Source organism: Ranitomeya imitator, chromosome 4 (assembly GCF_032444005.1).
Source record: "Ranitomeya imitator isolate aRanImi1 chromosome 4, aRanImi1.pri, whole genome shotgun sequence".
Lineage (NCBI taxonomy): Eukaryota > Metazoa > Chordata > Amphibia > Anura > Dendrobatidae > Ranitomeya > Ranitomeya imitator.
The window spans coordinates 397,469,435-397,492,601 of NC_091285.1; the positions used below are offsets into that span (position 1 = coordinate 397,469,435).

A 23,167-nucleotide genomic window follows, 5' to 3' on the forward strand; every position below is an offset into this window, starting at 1 on the left:
GTCAGAAAGGTATGAGGCAATCCAGGACAGGACAGGGCAAGGCCTTTGATGCCTAGGGAAGAAAGAATCTGTAGCAGTAGGCAGTGGTCGACTGTGTCGAAAGCAGAGGACCGGTCAAGAAGGAGGAGGATGGAGAACTGTGTTAGCTTTGGCTGTGAGTAAGTTGTTAGTAATTTTGGTCAGAGCAGTTTCGGTGGAGTGGTGGGGGCGGAAGCCAGATTGGAGGTTATCAAGGAGAGAGTTAGATGAGAGGTGGGAGGAAAGTTGAGCATGGACATGCTGCTCAAGGAGTTTGGAAGCAAACGGGAGCAGTGATATGGGGCGGTAGCTGGGCATAGCAGTTGGGTCAAGGTTAGCTTTTTTTGAGGATGGGTGTGATGGTGGCATGTTTGAAAGAAGAGGGGAAGGTACCAGAAGATAGCAATAGGTTGAAGAGATGGGTTAGGGCTGGAATGAGCATGTTAGTGAGGTTGGGGAGCAGGTGGGAAGGGATGGGGTCAGGTGCACAGGTGGTGAGGTGTGATTTGGAAAGGAGGTGAGTAAGTTCTCCTTCAGTGATGTTGGAGAGGTAGGTTATTAGGGAAGGGCAGAGGTCTGGTATATGGAGTGGTTGGGAAGGTGGAACAGTAAAGGTTTGCCTTGTTTGGTCGATACTGTTTTTAAAGTAGGTGGCAAAGTCCTCAGAAGAGATGAGGGGAGTTGGAGGTGGCAGTGGTGGGCGGAGGAGAGAGTTAAATGTGCTGAACAGTTGTTTTGGGTTGTAGGATAGTGAAGATACAAGGTTAGTGAAATAGGTCTGTTTAGCATAAGTGAGGGCTAGTTTGAAGGCAAGCGTAGCCTGTTTAAAAGAAGTGAAGTCGTCTGGCAGGCGTGTTTTTTTCAGAAAAAGCAATAGTGTGCAAAAAACACACCATATATATACCCCCTGGCTCAAGACAGAATCAGCTGTGGAGGATATCCACTAATAAAACATAACTTTTAATATTAAATGCTAAAAACTGCACATCCAACAGGACACAAACGAAAAAAACATACAAAGTGCTCAGGTGAACCAGTGCTCAATAAAAAAGAATGGTTGGATCTCACCCAAGCTGCCGGACACTGTATACTTCCGTACGACACAGTAGAGATCCAATTAGATGAGGAGGGGCAGGGCTGAAGTAGTATGTCTACCCTGTAACCCCTCTGTAACTCCTGTCCTGACAAGGACAGGCCCCAAATGGACCTTGCTCTAAGGGACCAGCCCACCCAATATGTGTAAAGGCAGAGTCCCAAAACCTCTTGAAACGTAGAATCTTCCTCCCTACGCGTTTCAACTCCGGTCATGGAGAATCATCAGGGGAGTCATATGGAAAAAAGTGCCAACGGGCACAGAGATGTAAGTCCGTCTAAATTGTGGGGCCTGCAGTGGCTAGGTAACCCACGCTGGAGATGACCGTCTGTGTCCACAGTCTCTGGTAGAGTACAACCCACCTCTGTGAAGCCTCTCTATATACCCAAAGCCCCTCCCCCTAGTACCTGATATACTGGGATATGGGAAAACCCGGAACGGATCAAACTGCCTAATAAACCATGTGCACTGTATGCCCCAAAAAGCTATAGATCTAGTTGGGGCATTCCAAGGGGGCATAGATAATGCCCGTGAGCCCCCATACTCATGAATGAGAAATTATCATAGCCGCACAAAACCAGCACTAGTCATATGCGGCTGCATGGTTACCAGTTTATAAATAATGATATACGGAAAAAAAAAAAAAAAAAAAAAAAAAAAAAAAGCCATATGCGGCTGCATGGTTACCAGTTTATAAATAATGATATACGAAAAAAAAAAAAAAAAAAAAAAAAGCCATATGCGGCTGCATGGTTACCAGTTTATAAATAATGATATACGGAAAAAAAAAAAAAAAAAAGCCATATGCGGCTGCATGGTTACCAGTTTATAAATAATGATATATGGAAAAAAAAAAAAAAAAAAAAAGCCATATGCGGCTGCATGGTTACCAGTTTATAAGTAATGATATACGAAAAAAAAAAAAAAATAAAAATAAAAAAAAAAGGGGGCACCGGAGTTACGGCGCCATCTCATGTGCGCTGATGTGTTTAGCCAGGCGTACATAGTCGGGGGCATAATTGATGTCAGTAAACCTCCACTATCATAAGCGGCCATATGGCACAAGCACTCACCATGTCCACATGGTTACTGGATTATACATAATATCACATAGTGAGCGCATGCACCGGAAGTTGTGGCGCCATCCTGTGCGCATCACATCCTATCAAGCGCCCAACAGCATGTAACGCTGGGTGCGCTCCAACAGTGGAACGCAAGCCGACTCACTCGGCGTGGTAAGTGCAGGAACCGGAAGTTGCGGCGCCATCTTGTACGCGTCACATCCTGTACGGCGCCCACATGTTGCCATGGTGAATGCGTTTCAAGGGTGAAACGCAAGCCGTCTCCGTCCACGACCACAGTGAAGCACCGGCCCTTGTAAGTTGCACAGAAGGGAGGGGGGGGAAGCGTCACAATAACCGAATCAACTCATGATATCAACAAATAAGATTCTATGCGGTACCCACATCCATGCATAATCACAAGCAAACTGGCAGAAATGGATTATAAACCCAAACAAGGGGGAGGGGGTTAGAGGCTAACATAAATGGGCGAAGATCAATTAAACAAAATTCCATAAAACAATTAGCGTGAAACGTGGATAAAAATGGATGCACAGAAGCAAAAAACAGAAGCTCATACTAGACATAGAGGTGTCAGTAATTGAAGTCATAGTGACACCCATTATAACCTAGATGGCTATATAGAAAGTAGCAGTGGCTAGTTTCCAAACAGATCCCGATGGATCATAATATATCTTGCTTTCTTTGGCATGGTAACTGGAGAAGACCCGTCAAACAGACAAATAACAAATTAAATAAAATAATAAGATGGGAAAGGGGAAGGGGAGAGAGGGAGGGAACGGACAGAGAGTAATGGAGAGAAAGACTAGGCAAGGAGAACACCACTAATAAGGTAAATAAAGCCTACAGGAAACAGCTATAATTAAGTTGTTCGTTCAAACCATGGGGTTGGCATGTATCCAGAAGAAAGATCCATCTCGCTTCTCTCTGAAGAAGCATTTTATCCAGGTCACCCCCCCTGGACGGAGGATGCACCTTATCAATCCCCATAAAACGCAAGACCTTGGGGTCACCCCCATGTATATCATGCACATGTTTTGCTATCGGGGTATCCCTTCTGTTTCGTATATCCCCCAAGTGTTCCCCCACTCGTCGTCTGAATTCTCTGATCGTTTTTCCAATGTAGGTGATTCCACAGATACAACTCACCCTGTATACAATCCCTGTTGTTCTACAATTGATAAAGTCCCTGATGGTATAGGACTGCTGTGTATGCTCATTATGGAATACCTTCCCAGTAAGGACAAAATCACACGCCACACAGGCTCCACATTTAAAACATCCTGCTGGTCTTTGAGGAAGCCATGTCTCCTTTCTAGGCGTAGTGAAATGGCTATGCATGAGTCTATCACCTAAACTCCTACCTCTCCGATAGGTGATCCTTGGTTCCTTGCCAATGATATCTTTCACGTCCTCGTCCATCCCCAAAATTCCCCAATGTTTTTTCAAGATGTCCCTCACGGGTCCTGCCCCATTGTCAAAGGTGCAAATCACCCTAGTCTCCTTAGGGGTCTCTTCTTCTCTATTTCGGGGTATAAGCAAGGTCCCCCTCTCACATGCATTCGCATGGCGAAATGCTTCCCTAAGAATCCAATCCGGGTAGCCCCTGGTCCGGAACCTCTGCCGAAGATCATCCGCCTTTATTTTAAAATCCCTTTGATTGGAACAGTTGCGACGCAACCTAAGGTATTGGCCTTTAGGGATACCCTTTTTTAGAGAGAAGGGATGATGGCTGTCCCACCTTAAAAGGGAATTGGTTGCGGTCGGCTTCCTGTACACAGTAGTTTCAAGACACTCCCCATCCCTAGATTTAGAGATGAGGACATCCAGAAATGGTAGTCTCTCTTCCTGTATTTCAAAAGTAAAGCTGAGGCCAATCTCATTATCGTTAAGGGATGCCACAAACTCAGCAAAACCCTCCCTGGTGCCCCTCCACAATATGAAAATATCATCTATATATCTGACCCAAAGGTCCACAAGGGCCAGATAATTCTCATAAGTCTCTGAGAAGGCAATACTGTCCTCCCACCAGCCCAGGCACAAGTTTGCGTAGGTGGGCGCACATGGGCAGCCCATGGCAGTGCCCCTGAGCTGGTGGAGGATCCTGCCATCAAAGCAAAAAAAATTGTTATGCAGTACAAATTCAAGAAGAGATATGATAAGTTCATTGTGGGCCCTGAACTGACACCCCCTTGTGTTCAAAAAGTATTGCACCCCCTGAACTCCACACTGATGTGGGATTGAGGAGTACAGAGACTCAACGTCAATGCTGGCCAGGAGGGTGCCAGGTTCTAGGGAAATACCCTCTAGTCTGCGAAGCAGATCCATGGTGTCCCTAACATAGGATGGAAGTGCGGTAACAAATGGTCTTAGGACATTATCGATGTAAATACCCACATTTTGTCCAACACCTCCTATCCCAGAGACAATGGGTCTACCCTTTAGCGGATCCAGGCCCTTGTGGACCTTTGGGAGGGCATAGAATGTGGGCATAACCGGGTGGAGGGGCAACAGGAAGGAGAACTCATCCTCATCAATCAGTTTCTCAGCCTTGGCTTTAAGTAAAATGGCCCTAAGTTCTGACACACATTTAGTAGTTGGATTCGTTGTTACATGGGCATAAGTGGACCGGTCATTAAGTAACGACAAACACATATTCCTATACCCGTCGATCCCCATAACCACAATATTGCCACCTTTGTCAGATGGCTTGAAAATAAGGCGTGTTTTTTTCCAACGTTGCTCCTCGACCCTGGATGCTTGTCGGAGTTTTTTGGTGATGTTGTTATACCAGGGTTGCCTACTGATTTGTCGCAAAACTAGGTTTTGTTCTCTCCAATATTTTTTGTGCCATTCTGGCTAATAGCAGAAAGGACCTTCACCTGTAATATGCTGCCCTAAAGTAGGGAAGTACCATCAATAAGTAGTCAATAGCTGGAAAGCAATAATACCTTCATCCCAGCTGCCACGTGAGGTGGGGTATCAATGACCTGCCGATCATCTGTGCCCCCTCGTTTGAGATCAATTACAGGGGCGAGAACTGTGCTCTGCTTTGTCCTCTGAGTCTGTAACAAAACAGGAAAACACAATTGATAGAGCAAAACAAAATCACCGGAACACAAATAATAACTGTGTAAATATCCAATATGTGCAACGTGTATAAAAAAAAAAGCACATTGAAGCGTTTTTCCATTAGGCCAAGTTCACACACTGAGTATTTGGTGAGTTTTTACCTCAGTATTTGTAAGCCAAAGCTATGAGTGGGTGATAAACACAGAAGTGGTGATGTGTTTGTATTCTACTTTTCCTCTATCCAACTCCTGGTTTTGGCTTAAATACTGAGGTAAAAAACTCATACACTAAATGTGAGAACATGCCCATAGTCTACTGAGAGTGTGCATGTGTTTGAGGGAAAAAAGTTACTTACAGAAAACCCATTAGCAACTTTTTGATCTCCAAACCACCACCATCTGACTGTGCCCTGTGTTTTGTAAGGGTGCCCTCATTAGTAAAAGCAGGGGCTAGATTTTGTTACTCGCCCGCATGATATATTCTAGTTACCTGTTTTCAGTAAAGGAGGGAGAGAGTTTGGGGAAGAAAGACTACAATACTATAATCCCAAGCTATCTGGATTGGGACGGCGTTGCAAGTCTTTTGGAATGTCAATCAAGCTAAATGGACTTTCTCCTCTCTCCATTGATAACACAAGAACACTCAGCTGAGCGCAATGTTCATGAATATGATGCGATTATCCGATTGCTTGTACTTAGTGATGAGCGAGTATACTCGTTGCTCGGGTTTTCCCGAGCACGCTCGCGTGGTCTTCGAGTATTTGTTAGTGTTCGGAGATGTAGTTTTCGTTGCCTCAGCTGCACGATTTATGGCTGCTAGCCAGCCTGAGTACATGTGGGGGTTGCCTGGCTGCCAGAGAATCCCCACATGTATTCAAGCTGTCTAGTAGCTGTAAATTATGCAGCTGAGGCAACGAAAACTAAATCTCCGAGCACAAATACTCGCAGACCACCCGAGCAACGAGTACACTCGCTCATCACTACTTGTACTATATGCAGTGATGCCGCAGCATCGCTGCATATAGCAAATATCAGTCTCCTTCAAAGCCCAGCTACGGGCAGGGTTTCAAAAAAGCACCATAATGACAGGCATGGGGAACATCAGGTGACCCCGGCTGTCATGACAACCCATCGGCAACCTGCAATCACATCACAGGAGCATCATTGGGTAGAGAGAATGATGTGCACGCATGCCGGTGTGTGCTAAATGCTGCTGTCAGATATTGATATTTATCAATTGTGGGTGGAAACAAGCTCCACCAGGGATTGTTGGCGGCAGGTTCTGGCTGTAATACACAGCCATCGCTTGTAGAGTATAGGGCAGGCTCGCTATGTGAGCCTGCCCCATACACTTACTTCCACTTGTGCTGTGCATGTACGGTGGATGCCATGTAAGGGTTATTTCTAAGATAGTAAACTCTTCCCTATCAGTAGGATATAGAGAATAACATACTGACCGCTGTGCCCTGCTTCCTCTGGCAATGCCATACACAATGAATAGAGTGGAGGTTCAGCATGGGCACCTGCACTCCATTCACAGTGGGGCTCTTCTTCTGTTCCCAGATTCCAGAATCCCATTCTCGGGAATGTGGAGGGTCCCAGAGGTCGGATCTCCAACTCGTGGATAAGAGATGAATATCTTAGGAATAACTCTTTATAGACTTACCGTAGCCCTCTAGTGATGTCATTCTGTGCACGCCATGAAAACTTCCCCCCTTTGTATTACTGATGTGAGCCCACCAACGCACCCCCACTCCTTACCTTTGCTTGTGTCAGAGCAGCCTTCTTAACCTGCAGCTGCGACTGCAAAAGCTTGAAGTTCTTCGACCATCCTTCTGTTTTGGAATCGCTTGTCTCCACACCTAGATCATCGTACAAAGACATTTCTCCCACCTGCCAAGTTTCAAGAGGGGATAAAAATCATAGGAAAAACAATTAGAACTAGAAATGCTTAAAATTATTTTGTCCAGTCATTGGTCACCATTCTGAAACTTACAGGGGCATCAGTCTAAGGGGTTATAAAATATATACCTAGTAAGACTGAGAAAAAGAAGTTTGTTAAAGGGGTTGTCCACTACCATATGACCGCTGCTGCTCATCAATAATCTATCAAAGTGGACGCCAAGAACAACAGAGCTGACATCACGAGAACAGCGGCAATGTGAGAGGCAAGTGTAACATTTTCTTCTTTTTAACTTTGTCATATAAAAATAACCCCTTTAAAGGGGATGTCCCATCCAAATTGATAGGTCTGCTGTCACTCTGTGTGACTGAAGACTTATAAATTCACCCACTATGTGCTGCAGGGATCTGCTGGTTTCTGAGCCAGGACTGGAGGGTATATATGGGTTATACATACTCCCGGCCAGAGTCTGTTCAATGGTTGTGGCTACATCACTAGTCGGAGTGATACATACAATTGTATGGAGCAAAGCTGTGCCCACTGGACAGGCTCTGGCTGGAGTGCGTGTACCTCATACCGGCGAATCCCCGCAGCGCAGTGCGTGCAGAGGGGGGATTCATTAGCCTGCAGTCACACAGAATGACTGCAGACTTATCGATTTGGACCAGACAACCCCTTTAAGATCTTTATTTTTTTTTTCACTTGCTCATATAGCGCCATTTATTCAACAGCGCTTTACAGATATTATCACTGTCACACCTGAGGCTCACAATCTGCATTCCCTACCAGTGTGTGTTCAGAGTAGGAGGAAACCCACGCAAATATGGGGAGAACGTACAAACCATTTGCAGATTTACCAGAGGTAAGGAAAACAATCCGCTCTCACACTGAGGGGGAGAAGGAAGGAAAGTCCCTCAGCAGCGGCAGTGCACGGTCTGTTATGGTTACAGTCGCTGTAGAGCTAGAGATTGATTCCAGTATGCATCTTCCAATGTTCTTACACCCATTTCTTATATAATGAATTGTAATTTCCTGCAGATATTAATTGTGCAGAATTCACACCAAAAATCTGCTGCAATCCAGCCACGTGGCCCTGGAAGCATTGATGGACCTGTGCCTGGCAGAACAGGGGTTGTCCTATTACCGCTACATAAGGACCCCCATGTGTTACTCTGATTACAAGTGACCGGAGGCAATGTCACATATCTTCAGAATGTACGGCCAGTGACCACTGTCCCAGGACTAACCGACCAGAGACTTCTTACACTGTGGTGGTCCTCTGCTCCCTGGCCAGCTTTTAAGGGTTGGGATTAGGGGCACCCCTCTCCTCAGGCTGCAGCACGCTGATCTGTGCACACATGGCAGCATTGGACGGGCACGGCGGCACTGACTGAGCTCTGGAAGTAGTGGTTACAGGGTGTAGAGCTTACAGACACCGTGCGCTCCGTCACTGCTGTCTATATGTGACTGTACATAGCGAGGGTTCCCTGCGGTCAGTGGTCATGTGACTGAGCTCTGGAAGTAGTGGTTACATGGTGTAGAGCTTACAGACACCGTGCGCTCCGTCACTGCTGTCTATATGTGACTGTACATAGCGAGGGGTTCCCTGCGGTCAGTGGTCATGTGACTGAGCTCTGGAAGTAGTGGTTACATGGCATAGAGCTTACAGACACCATGCGCTCCGTCACTGCTGTCTATATGTGACTGTACATAGCGAGGGTTCCCTGCGGTCAGTGGTCATGTGACTGAGCTCTGGAAGTAGTGGTTACATGGTGTAGAGCTTACAGACACCGTGCGCTCCGTCACTGCTGTCTATATGTGACTGCACATAGCGAGGGTTCCCTGCGGTCAGTGGTCATGTGACTGAGCTCTGGAAGTAGTGGTTACATGGCGTAGAGCTTACAGACACCGTGCGCTCCGTCACTGCTGTCTATATGTGACTGTACATAGCGAGGGTTTTCTGCGGTCAGTGGTCATGTGACTGAGCTCTGGAAGTAGTGGTTACATGGTGTAGAGCTTACAGACACCGTGCGCTCCGTCACTGCTGTCTATATGTGACTGTACATAGCGAGGGGTTCCCTGCGGTCAGTGGTCATGTGACTGAGCTCTGGAAGTAGTGGTTACATGGTGTAGAGCTTACAGACACCGTGCGCTCCGTCACTGCTGTCTATATGTGACTGTACATAGCGAGGGTTCCCTGCGGTCAGTGGTCATGTGACTGAGCTCTGGAAGTAGTGGTTACATGGTGTAGAGCTTACAGACACCGTGCGCTCCGTCACTGCTGTCTATATGTGACTGTACATAGCGAGGGTTCCCTGCGGTCAGTGGTCATGTGACTGAGCTCTGGAAGTAGTGGTTACATGGTGTAGAGCTTACAGACACCGTGCGCTCCGTCACTGCTGTCTATATGTGACTGCACATAGCGAGGGTTCCCTGCGGTCGGTGGTCATGTGACTGAGCTCTGGAAGTAGTGGTTACATGGTGTAGAGCTTACAGACACCGTGCGCTCCGTCACTGCTGTCTATATGTGACTGTACATGGCGAGGGGTTCCCTGCGGTCGGTGGTCATGTGACTGAGCTCTGGAAGTAGTGGTTACATGGTGTAGAGCTTACAGACATCGTGCGCTCCGTCACTGCTGTCTATATGTGACTGTACATAGCGAGGGGTTCCCTGCGGTCGGTGGTCATGTGACTGAGCTCTGGAAGTAGTGGTTACATGGCGTAGAGCTTACAGACACCGTGCGCTCCGTCACTGCTGTCTATATGTGACTGTACATAGCGAGGGTTCCCTGCGGTCGGTGGTCATGTGACTGAGCTCTGGAAGTAGTGGTTACATGGCGTAGAGCTTACAGACACCGTGCGCTCCGTCACTGCTGTCTATATGTGACTGTACATAGCGAGGGTTCCCTGCGGTCGGTGGTCATGTGACTGAGCTCTGGAAGTAGTGGTTACATGGTGTAGAGCTTACAGACACCGTGCGCTCCGTCACTGCTGTCTATATGTGACTGTACATAGCGAGGGTTCCCTGCGGTCGGTGGTCATGTGACTGAGCTCTGGAAGTAGTGGTTACATGGTGTAGAGCTTACAGACACCGTGCGCTCCGTCACTGCTGTCTATATGTGACTGTACATAGCGAGGGTTCCCTGCGGTCAGTGGTCATGTGACTGAGCTCTGGAAGTAGTGGTTACATGGTGTAGAGCTTACAGACACCGTGCGCTCCGTCACTGCTGTCTATATGTGACTGTACATAGCGAGGGTTTTCTGCGGTCAGTGGTCATGTGACTGAGCTCTGGAAGTAGTGGTTACATGGCGTAGAGCTTACAGACACCGTGCGCTCCGTCACTGCTGTCTATATGTGACTGTACATAGCGAGGGTTCCCTGCGGTCGGTGGTCATGTGACTGAGCTCTGGAAGTAGTGGTTACATGGTGTAGAGCTTACAGACACCGTGCGCTCCGTCACTGCTGTCTATATGTGACTGTACATAGCGAGGGGTTCCCTGCGGTCAGTGGTCATGTGACTGAGCTCTGGAAGTAGTGGTTACATGGTGTAGAGCTTACAGACACCGTGCGCTCCGTCACTGCTGTCTATATGTGACTGTACATAGCGAGGGGTTCCCTGCGGTCGGTGGTCATGTGACTGAGCTCTGGAAGTAGTGGTTACATGGCGTAGAGCTTACAGACACCGTGCGCTCCGTCACTGCTGTCTATATGTGACTGTACATAGCGAGGGTTCCCTGCGGTCGGTGGTCATGTGACTGAGCTCTGGAAGTAGTGGTTACATGGCGTAGAGCTTACAGACACCGTGCGCTCCGTCACTGCTGTCTATATGTGACTGTACATAGCGAGGGTTCCCTGCGGTCGGTGGTCATGTGACTGAGCTCTGGAAGTAGTGGTTACATGGTGTAGAGCTTACAGACACCGTGCGCTCCGTCACTGCTGTCTATATGTGACTGTACATAGCGAGGGTTCCCTGCGGTCAGTGGTCATGTGACTGAGCTCTGGAAGTAGTGGTTACATGGTGTAGAGCTTACAGACACCGTGCGCTCCGTCACTGCTGTCTATATGTGACTGTACATAGCGAGGGTTTTCTGCGGTCAGTGGTCATGTGACTGAGCTCTGGAAGTAGTGGTTACATGGTGTAGAGCTTACAGACACCGTGCGCTCCGTCACTGCTGTCTATATGTGACTGTACATAGCGAGGGTTCCCTGCGGTCGGTGGTCATGTGACTGAGCTCTGGAAGTAGTGGTTACATGGTGTAGAGCTTACAGACACCGTGCGCTCCGTCACTGCTGTCTATATGTGACTGTACATAGCGAGGGTTCCCTGCGGTCAGTGGTCATGTGACTGAGCTCTGGAAGTAGTGGTTACATGGTGTAGAGCTTACAGACACCGTGCGCTCCGTCACTGCTGTCTATATGTGACTGTACATAGCGAGGGTTTTCTGCGGTCAGTGGTCATGTGACTGAGCTCTGGAAGTAGTGGTTACATGGCGTAGAGCTTACAGACACCGTGCGCTCCGTCACTGCTGTCTATATGTGACTGTACATAGCGAGGGTTCCCTGCGGTCGGTGGTCATGTGACTGAGCTCTGGAAGTAGTGGTTACATGGTGTAGAGCTTACAGACACCGTGCGCTCCGTCACTGCTGTCTATATGTGACTGTACATAGCGAGGGTTCCCTGCGGTCGGTGGTCATGTGACTGAGCTCTGGAAGTAGTGGTTACATGGTGTAGAGCTTACAGACACCGTGCGCTCCGTCACTGCTGTCTATATGTAACACTCCACAGAATAGTAGTCCAGCCGCACCCTAAACATGTGCTATCTTTATGGATAATATGGTGCACGTCCTTACCAGGGGATCCATCCCGGTGTCCAAATCCAAGTCCAAATGTAAAAAAGAGGGACAGCACCACAGCAGTTGTGAAAAAAGAACCACTTGTTTATTCCACCTCTTGCAACGTTTCGGTCCTTAAGACCTTTGTCAAGCATAATACACAAACAATCCAACCACCATTATATACCATTTATCCCTCCCCCCTTAATTAACTAGTAACCAATGGGAGAGTTCAGTATAATCAGAAAACATATACATATGTAATTTTAACTAAAAACCACATCATATGAACGGCCCACCATGTATCCTAACTTTTAGTGGGATAATATAATTTTGTTTTTAATCCGAGTTGTATGACATTTTATTGCATTATTTTGATCGGCCCCCTGTTTACGATATCATTCCCTATGGATGGATATGTATGTAAATAGTACCCGTGTTTGGAAATATATATAGAGGGAGTAATGTATGATTGCTATTTGTTAATGGCCACATTGAGCTAAATGTGCCTGTCCCCGTCAGATCGTAAATGCTAAGCAGCTTGAGGCTAGGCAAGTGCTAGCATGGGAGACTGGCTGGGAATTCTTGTTAGGCAGTCATTATATATGTATAAGCCACTATGGGGATTAATATGAGAGGAGAATGTTATTTGTTTAAAATCGTTTAGAGTCCATATCCCTCGTATTGTTGAGGAAACATCTGCTATATGTGTTCTTTTGATTGTTTTCTCCCCTTTTTCTGTGTTTTCTCATTTCAGGTCCATATGGAATGGTTGAGATCCGACAGGGTTGTGACATCCTTGCATGTGGACCTGAGATGTTGAAGCACTGTGGGGTTTTAAGATCGTTACCTTAAGTGGATATCACCTTGCTCCATTATTTTGTCGGGATATGTTCTATTGCCCGATGATAGTCTGCGACAGAATGCGTCAGTGTATCAGATTTGTTCCAGCGTACCAAGGGTGCTGGAGCACCGGATTGTGACTTGCGCATTAAGAGAGTTGAGGAGGACGACGCTATGGACATGCGCATTGTGTAATGAATGCTCTGGAGACTCCATGGATATGAGCGGTGCAAGGCTGGCTGGACACATGACGTTTAAGTCACATGAGGACTCTGAGGCTGTAATTGGACTAGCGTCGTTATTGACACACCTAGTTATGATGTCAGGGAAATCTGGGGGAGGTGATTGGATGGTTGGGGCTTTTGGATACGCCCCGACGCCCCGTTGCTATGAACACGGCTGATGCTCCATGTGGATTGGTGCGATCTTTGTTTACTAATAGAACATGTGGGTTGCATATTAGGTTGTGTTTTGGGGTGGATTCAATTAGAAGGAGCGATCAGGGTGGATATTATCCCACTAAAAGTTAGGATACATGGTGGGCCGTTCATATGATGTGGTTTTTAGTTAAAATTACATATGTATATGTTTTCTGATTATACTGAACTCTCCCATTGGTTACTAGTTAATTAAGGGGGGAGGGATAAATGGTATATAATGGTGGTTGGATTGTTTGTGTATTATGCTTGACAAAGGTCTTAAGGACCGAAACGTTGCAAGAGGTGGAATAAACAAGTGGTTCTTTTTTCACAACTGCTGTGGTGCTGTCCCTCTTTTTTACATGCTGTCTATATGTGACTGCACATAGCGAGGGTTCCCTGCGGTCAGTGGTCATGTGACTGAGCTCTGGAAGTAGTGGTTACATGGTGTAGAGCTTACAGACACCGTGCGCTCCGTCACTGCTGTCTATATGTGACTGTACATAGCGAGGGTTCCCTGCGGTCGGTGGTCATGTGACTGAGCTCTGGAAGTAGTGGTTACATGGTGTAGAGCTTACAGACACCGTGCGCTCCGTCACTGCTGTCTATATGTGACTGTACATAGCGAGGGTTCCCTGCGGTCGGTGGTCATGTGACTGAGCTCTGGAAGTAGTGGTTACATGGCGTAGAGCTTACAGACACCGTGCGCTCCGTCACTGCTGTCTATATGTGACTGTACATAGCGAGGGTTCCCTGCGGTCGGTGGTCATGTGACTGAGCTCTGGAAGTAGTGGTTACATGGTGTAGAGCTTACAGAAACCGTGCGCTCCGTCACTGCTGTCTATATGTGACTGTACATAGCGAGGGTTCCCTGCGGTCAGTGGTCATGTGACTGAGCTCTGGAAGTAGTGGTTACATGGTGTAGAGCTTACAGACACCGTGCGCTCCGTCACTGCTGTCTATATGTGACTGTACATAGCGAGGGTTCCCTGCGGTCAGTGGTCATGTGACTGAGCTCTGGAAGTAGTGGTTACATGGTGTAGAGCTTACAGACACCGTGCGCTCCGTCACTGCTGTCTATATGTGACTGTACATAGCGAGGGTTCCCTGCGGTCGGTGGTCATGTGACTGAGCTCTGGAAGTAGTGGTTACATGGCGTAGAGCTTACAGACACCGTGCGCTCCGTCACTGCTGTCTATATGTGACTGTACATAGCGAGGGTTCCCTGCGGTCGGTGGTCATGTGACTGAGCTCTGGAAGTAGTGGTTACATGGTGTAGAGCTTACAGACACCGTGCGCTCCGTCACTGCTGTCTATATGTGACTGTACATAGCGAGGGTTCCCTGCGGTCGGTGGTCATGTGACTGAGCTCTGGAAGTAGTGGTTACATGGTGTAGAGCTTACAGACACCGTGCGCTCCGTCACTGCTGTCTATATGTGACTGTACATAGCGAGGGTTCCCTGCGGTCGGTGGTCATGTGACTGAGCTCTGGAAGTAGTGGTTACATGGTGTAGAGCTTACAGACACCGTGCGCTCCGTCACTGCTGTCTATATGTGACTGTACATAGCGAGGGTTCCCTGCGGTCGGTGGTCATGTGACTGAGCTCTGGAAGTAGTGGTTACATGGTGTAGAGCTTACAGACACCGTGCGCTCCGTCACTGCTGTCTATATGTGACTGTACATAGCGAGGGTTCCCTGCGGTCAGTGGTCATGTGACTGAGCTCTGGAAGTAGTGGTTACATGGTGTAGAGCTTACAGACACCGTGCGCTCCGTCACTGCTGTCTATACGTGACTGTACATAGCGAGGGTTCCCTGCGGTCGGTGGTCATGTGACTGAGCTCTGGAAGTAGTGGTTACATGGTGTAGAGCTTACAGACACCGTGCGCTCCGTCACTGCTGTCTATATGTGACTGTACATAGCGAGGGTTCCCTGCGGTCGGTGGTCATGTGACTGAGCTCTGGAAGTAGTGGTTACATGGCGTAGAGCTTACAGACACCGTGCGCTCCGTCACTGCTGTCTATATGTGACTGTACATAGCGAGGGTTCCCTGCGGTCGGTGGTCATGTGACTGAGCTCTGGAAGTAGTGGTTACATGGCGTAGAGCTTACAGACACCGTGCGCTCCGTCACTGCTGTCTATATGTGACTGTACATAGCGAGGGTTCCCTGCGGTCGGTGGTCATGTGACTGAGCTCTGGAAGTAGTGGTTACATGGTGTAGAGCTTACAGACACCGTGCGCTCCGTCACTGCTGTCTATATGTGACTGTACATGGCGAGGGGTTCCCTGCGGTCGGTGGTCATGTGACTGAGCTCTGGAAGTAGTGGTTACATGCGCTCCGTCACTGCTGTCTATATGTGACTGTACATAGCGAGGGTTCCCTGCGGTCGGTGGTCATGTGACTGAGCTCTGGAAGTAGTGGTTACATGGCGTAGAGCTTACAGACACCGTGCGCTCCGTCACTGCTGTCTATATGTGACTGTACATAGCGAGGGTTCCCTGCGGTCAGTGGTCATGTGACTGAGCTCTGGAAGTAGTGGTTACATGGTGTAGAGCTTACAGACACCGTGCGCTCCGTCACTGCTGTCTATATGTGACTGTACATAGCGAGGGTTCCCTGCGGTCGGTGGTCATGTGACTGAGCTCTGGAAGTAGTGGTTACATGGTGTAGAGCTTACAGACACCGTGCGCTCCGTCACTGCTGTCTATATGTGACTGTACATAGCGAGGGTTCCCTGCGGTCAGTGGTCATGTGACTGAGCTCTGGAAGTAGTGGTTACATGGCGTAGAGCTTACAGACACCGTGCGCTCCGTCACTGCTGTCTATATGTGACTGTACATAGCGAGGGTTCCCTGCGGTCAGTGGTCATGTGACTGAGCTCTGGAAGTAGTGGTTACATGGTGTAGAGCTTACAGACACCGTGCGCTCCGTCACTGCTGTCTATATGTGACTGTACATAGCGAGGGTTCCCTGCGGTCGGTGGTCATGTGACTGAGCTCTGGAAGTAGTGGTTACATGGTGTAGAGCTTACAGACACCGTGCGCTCCGTCACTGCTGTCTATATGTGACTGTACATAGCGAGGGTTCCCTGCGGTCGGTGGTCATGTGACTGAGCTCTGGAAGTAGTGGTTACATGGCGTAGAGCTTACAGACACCGTGCGCTCCGTCACTGCTGTCTATATGTGACTGTACATAGCGAGGGTTCCCTGCGGTCGGTGGTCATGTGACTGAGCTCTGGAAGTAGTGGTTACATGGTGTAGAGCTTACAGACACCGTGCGCTCCGTCACTGCTGTCTATATGTGACTGTACATGGCGAGGGGTTCCCTGCGGTCGGTGGTCATGTGACTGAGCTCTGGAAGTAGTGGTTACATGCGCTCCGTCACTGCTGTCTATATGTGACTGTACATAGCGAGGGTTCCCTGCGGTCGGTGGTCATGTGACTGAGCTCTGGAAGTAGTGGTTACATGGCGTAGAGCTTACAGACACCGTGCGCTCCGTCACTGCTGTCTATATGTGACTGTACATAGCGAGGGGTTCCCTGCGGTCGGTGGTCATGTGACTGAGCTCTGGAAGTAGTGGTTACATGGTGTAGAGCTTACAGACACCGTGCGCTCCGTCACTGCTGTCTATATGTGACTGTACATAGCGAGGGTTCCCTGCGGTCGGTGGTCATGTGACTGAGCTCTGGAAGTAGTGGTTACATGGTGTAGAGCTTACAGACACCGTGCGCTCCGTCACTGCTGTCTATATGTGACTGTACATAGCGAGGGTTCCCTGCGGTCGGTGGTCATGTGACTGAGCTCTGGAAGTAGTGGTTACATGGCGTAGAGCTTACAGACACCGTGCGCTCCGTCACTGCTGTCTATATGTGACTGTACATAGCGAGGGGTTCCCTGCGGTCGGTGGTCATGTGACTGAGCTCTGGAAGTAGTGGTTACATGGCGTAGAGCTTACAGACACCGTGCGCTCCGTCACTGCTGTCTATATGTGACTGTACATGGCGAGGGGTTCCCTGCGGTCGGTGGTCATGTGACTGAGCTCTGGAAGTAGTGGTTACATGGTGTAGAGCTTACAGACACCGTGCGCTCCGTCACTGCTGTCTATATGTGACTGTACATAGCGAGGGGTTCCCTGCGGTCGGTGGTCATGTGACTGAGCTCTGGAAGTAGTGGTTACATGGCGTAGAGCTTACAGACACCGTGCGCTCCGTCACTGCTGTCTATATGTGACTGTACATAGCGAGGGGTTCCCTGCGGTCGGTGGTCATGTGACTGAGCTCTGGAAGTAGTGGTTACATGGTGTAGAGCTTACAGACACCGTGCGCTCCGTCACTGCTGTCTATATGTGACTGTACATAGCGAGGGTTCCCTGCGGTCGGTGGTCATGTGACTGAGCTCTGGAAGTAGTGGTTACATGGTGTAGAGCTTACAGACACCGTGCGCTCCGTCACTGCTGTCTATATGTGACTGCACATAGCGAGGGTTCCCTGCGGTCAGTGGTCATGTGACTGAGCTCTGGAAGTAGTGGTTACATGGTGTAGAGCTTACAGACACCGTGCGCTCCGTCACTGCTGTCTATATGTGACTGTACATAGCGAGGGTTCCCTGCGGTCGGTGGTCATGTGACTGAGCTCTGGAAGTAGTGGTTACATGGCGTAGAGCTTACAGACACCGTGCGCTCCGTCACTGCTGTCTATATGTGACTGCACATAGCGAGGGTTCCCTGCGGTCAGTGGTCATGTGACTGAGCTCTGGAAGTAGTGGTTACATGGCGTAGAGCTTACAGACACCGTGCGCTCCGTCACTGCTGTCTATATGTGACTGCACATAGCGAGGGTTCCCTGCGGTCGGTGGTCATGTGACTGAGCTCTGGAAGTAGTGGTTACATGGCGTAGAGCTTACATACACCGTGCGCTCCGTCACTGCTGTCTATATGTGACTGCACATAGCGAGGGTTCCCTGCGGTCAGTGGTCATGTGACTGAGCTCTGGAAGTAGTGGTTACATGGCGTAGAGCTTACAGACACCGTGCGCTCCGTCACTGCTGTCTATATGTGACTGTACATAGCGAGGGGTTCCCTGCGGTCAGTGGTCATGTGACTGAGCTCTGGAAGTAGTGGTTACATGGTGTAGAGCTTACAGACACCGTGCGCTCCGTCACTGCTGTCTATATGTGACTGCACATAGCGAGGGTTCCCTGCGGTCGGTGGTCATGTGACTGAGCTCTGGAAGTAGTGGTTACATGGCGTAGAGCTTACAGACACCGTGCGCTCCGTCACTGCTGTCTATATGTGACTGTACATGGCGAGGGGTTCCCTGCGGTCGGTGGTCATGTGACTGAGCTCTGGAAGTAGTGGTTACATGGCGTAGAGCTTACATACACCGTGCGCTCCGTCACTGCTGTCTATATGTGACTGCACATAGCGAGGGTTCCCTGCGGTCAGTGGTCATGTGACTGAGCTCTGGAAGTAGTGGTTACATGGCGTAGAGCTTACAGACACCGTGCGCTCCGTCACTGCTGTCTATATGTGACTGTACATAGCGAGGGGTTCCCTGCGGTCAGTGGTCATGTGACTGAGCTCTGGAAGTAGTGGTTACATGGTGTAGAGCTTACAGACACCGTGCGCTCCGTCACTGCTGTCTATATGTGACTGCACATAGCGAGGGTTCCCTGCGGTCGGTGGTCATGTGACTGCAGACTTGTAAGTTGAGAACAGACAACCCCTTTAAAAAAGAGGAGAAAACCGGACTCATCAAGTGAACAGAACCAATAACAAATAGTACATTGGAAAGTTGCTTGTTTTACCATCCTCCCCATAAACAATAATGGGAATAAGCCATGTCCTGCCATAGGAGGGTGTGTTGCTGAGCCCCCCTGTGGGGGATGGGTGCACCCTTCTATATTCCCCACAATACATAGTGTCGCAGGCTTCCTAGCAGACTGCCCGAGCTGTGCGCACATGACGAGGAGCGTGTACTGAGGACAGGGTAGCGCTGCGGTTCTGTCACAGCCGTGAGATCAGCAGCCACAGACCGTGCGCTCACTGTCCATCCTCCGAATACAGACTGCTAATGACCGCAGCCCCGGCGGATGGGGAAACAAACGCTCCCCGAGAAATACTCACCGACTACTAGGAAACCTCCATAAACAGCCGGTGCTGGGAACAAGGGGCGGAACTTGTGGACGTGAATACATGCGACACTCCAGCTAATTGCGGCAGTGTCGTCCACAAACGAGGCCTGGAACACAGCACCAGACGCATCTTACGTCCTGATACGACGTGATGACGTAATGCGTTTAATTAAGTGAGGGCAGGAAGGCCGACTGCGACTCTGCTCTCTGCCTTAACAACTCTGGCACCGTAGTTGTGTGCTGTGTCCTGCATAGTGTGGCCATGTACTCTATTCACAAGGATTAGGGGTCATTAGAAAACTGTAACAGGCAGGATTGAAGGTCAGAGCCGAGAGTAACGGCCCGGCGGAGCGTATAGTGGGTGTATGTAGCCCCGGCCCGCGGAGCCGCCACTGCGCCTACTGTATATGTCCCATAATAGGCAGGCACTAGTGTATGTGTCCCATAATAGGCAGGCACTAGTGTATGTGTCCCATAATAAGCAGGCACTAGTGTATGTGTCCCATAATAGGCAGGCACTAGTGTATATGTCCCATAACAGGCAGGCACTAGTGTATATGTCCCATAACAGGCAGGCACTAGTGTATGTGTCCCATAATAAGCAGGCACTAGTGTTTGTGTCCCATAATAAGCAGGCACTAGTGTATGTGTCCCATAATAGGCAGGCACTAATGTATGTGTCCCATAATAGGCAGGCACTAGTGTATATGTCCCATAACAGGCAGGCACTAGTGTATGTGTCCCATAATAGGCAGGCACTAGTGTATATGTCCCATAACAGGCAGGCACTAGTGTATGTGTCCCATAATAAGCAGGCACTAGTGTTTGTGTCCCATAATAGGCAGGCACTAGTGTTTGTGTCCCATAATAGGCAGGCACTAGTGTATATGTCCCATAACAGGCAGGCACTAGTGTATATGTCCCATAATAGGCAGGCACTAGTGTATGTGTCCCATAATAGGCAGGCACTAGTGTATGTGTCCCATAACAGGCAGGCACTAGTATATGTGTCCCATAACAGGCAGGCACTAGTGTATGTGTCCCATAATAGGCAGGCACTAGTGTTTGTGTCCCATAATAGGCAGGCACTAGTGTATGTGTCCGATAATAAGCAGGCACTAATGTATGTGTCACTTAATAGGCAGGCACTAGTGTATGTGTCCCATAATAGGCAGGCACTAGTGTATGTGTCCCATAATAGGCAGGCACTAATGTATGTGTCCCATAATAGGCAGGCACTAGTGTATGTGTCCCATAATAGGCAGGCACTAGTGTATGTGTCCCATAATAGGCAGGCACTAATGTATGTGTCCCATAACAGGCAGGCACTACTGTATATGTCCCATAATAGGTAGGCACTACTGTATATGTCCCATAATAGGCAGGCACTAGTGTATGTGTCCCATAATAAGCAGGCACTAGTGTATGTGTCCCATAATAGGCAGGCACTAATGTATGTGTCCCATAATAGGCAGGCACTAGTGTATGTGTCCCATAATAGGCAGGCACTAGTGTATGTGTCCCATAATAGGCAGGCACTAGTGTATGTGTCCCATAACAGGCAGGCACTAGTGTATGTGTCCCATAACAGGCAGGCACTAGTGTTTGTGTCCCATAATAGGCAGGCACTAGTGTATGTGTCCCATAATAGGCAGGCACTAGTGTATGTGTCCCATAATAGGCAGGCACTAGTGTATGTGTCCCATAATAGGCAGGCACTAGTGTTTGTGTCCCATAACAGGCAGGCACTAGTGTATGTGTCCCATAACAGGCAGGCACTAGTGTATGTGTCCCACAACAGGCAGGCACTAGTGTATGTGTCCCATAATAAGCAGGCACTAGTGTTTGTGTCCCATAATAGGCAGGCACTAGTGTTTGTGTCCCATAATAGGCAGGCACTAGTGTATATGTCCCATAACAGGCAGGCACTAGTGTATGTGTCCAATAATAGGCAGGCACTAGTGTTTGTGTCCCATAATAGGCAGGCACTAGTGTATGTGTCCCATAATAGGCAGGCACTAGTGTATGTGTCCCATAACAGGCAGGCACTAGTATATGTGTCCCATAACAGGCAGGCACTAGTGTATGTGTCCCATAATAGGCAGGCACTAGTGTATGTGTCCCATAATAGGCAGTCACTAGTGTATGTGTCCCATAACAGGCAGGCACTAGTGTATGTGTCCCACAATAGGCAGGCACTAGTGTATGTGTCCCATAATAAGCAGGCACTAGTGTTTGTGTCCCATAATAGGCAGGCACTAGTGTTTTTGTCCCATAATAGGCAGGCACTCGTGTATATGTCGCATAACAGGCAGGCACTAGTGTATGTGTCCCATAATAGGCAGGCACTAGTGTATGTGTCCCATAATAGGCAGGCACTAGTGTATGTGTCCCATAATAGGCAGGCACTAGTGTATGTGTCCCATAATAGGCAGGCACTAGTATATGTGTCCCATAACAGGCAGGCACTAGTGTATGTGTCCCATAACAGGCAGGCACTAGTGTATGTGTCCCATAACAGGCAGGCACTAGTGTATGTGTCCCATAACAGGCAGGCACTAGTGTATGTGTCCCATAACAGGCAGGCACTAGTGTATGTGTCCCACAATAGGCAGGCACTAGTGTATGTGTCCCATAATAAGCAGGCACTAGTGTTTGTGTCCCATAATAGGCAGGCACTAGTGTTTGTGTCCCATAATAGGCAGGCACTAGTGTATATGTCCCATAACAGGCAGGCACTAGTGTATGTGTCCCATAACAGGCAGGCACTAGTGTATGTGTCCCATAACAGGCAGGCACTAGTGTATGTGTCCCATAATAGGCAGGCACTAGTGTTTGTGTCCCATAATAGGCAGGCACTAGTGTATGTGTCCCATAATAGGCAGGCACTAGTGTATGTGAAATTACACATGGATTTCTAATTAGTGTAAAAAATTGTGATGTGCATTTGTATTCAGCTCCCCTGACTCGATACTTTGTAAGACCAACTTTCCCTGCAATTACTGCTGAAAGTCTTTTGGGGTCTGTTTCCCCAGCATTGCACACCTAGACACTGAGATTTTTGTCCATTCTAATTTGCAAACTAGCCTCAGCTCAGTGAGATTGGATGGAGGCATCGGTTAACAGCAATTTCCAAGTTTTGCCACAGGTTATCTATGGGATTTAGGTCTGGACTGTGACTGGGTCATTCACACACACGACTGCGTATTCCAAAATGGGACCTCCGAGCTACCATACCTCTCTTACCGCGTTGATCCTTATACCCCACCTGCCAGGCCTAATTAAGGCTCTCTTAAATAAAACACAACAATTAATTCTTTTTGGATAATTTTGGCCACAGCGGCCATTTTATTAATTAACAAACATAACCATTTATACATTTATATAAAACTTGAGGGGAGGGTTCTTGGAGCTAATAAATCTGGCACCCAATAGGCAAAGCCCAAAACCAACATGGAAAAAACCCCTTCTTTAGCCTCAGCCGTAACCACCAGCTCGAGGGCACCATGTAACCCGTTTACCGGGCAAACCAACCCCAAAGCTCCCGAGGTCAAATCCCCGTCCAGAGCCGGTAAACCAAAGCCAGATCAGCCCCATGAAACCAACTCCAAGAACCCCGCCCCCCGCCAACCAGCCACTGTGACAATAATGCAAAAAACGACCTTTACAAAAACAAATTTAGCACTTAAAATCCCCAACTATTCCCTCATTACACCAAAAACAAGGGAGGGAGGGTGGGCTTCTCAGGTCAGATACTCTGCCAGTAATG

General features: G+C 48.6%; 1 protein-coding gene across 2 annotated transcripts in view; it reads right to left on the minus strand.

Moving 5' to 3' along the window:
- RBM17 (RNA binding motif protein 17) overlaps positions 1–19,527 on the minus strand; it is a 42,534-nt gene extending 23,007 nt beyond the window's left edge. The window contains exons 1-3 of one of the 2 annotated variants that reach the window (XM_069765317.1): positions 19,391–19,527; positions 7,026–7,163; positions 5,145–5,258 (exon numbers count right to left, since the gene is read on the minus strand). In XM_069765317.1, coding sequence (XP_069621418.1) covers positions 5,145–5,258; positions 7,026–7,148 — 237 coding nt within the window. In that variant the 5' untranslated portion in view covers positions 7,149–7,163; positions 19,391–19,527. The remainder of the gene's footprint in view (positions 1–5,144; positions 5,259–7,025; positions 7,164–19,390) is intronic. The other variant, XM_069765318.1, reaches the window with a different exon arrangement.
- Between the last annotated feature and the right edge of the window lie 3,640 nt (positions 19,528–23,167).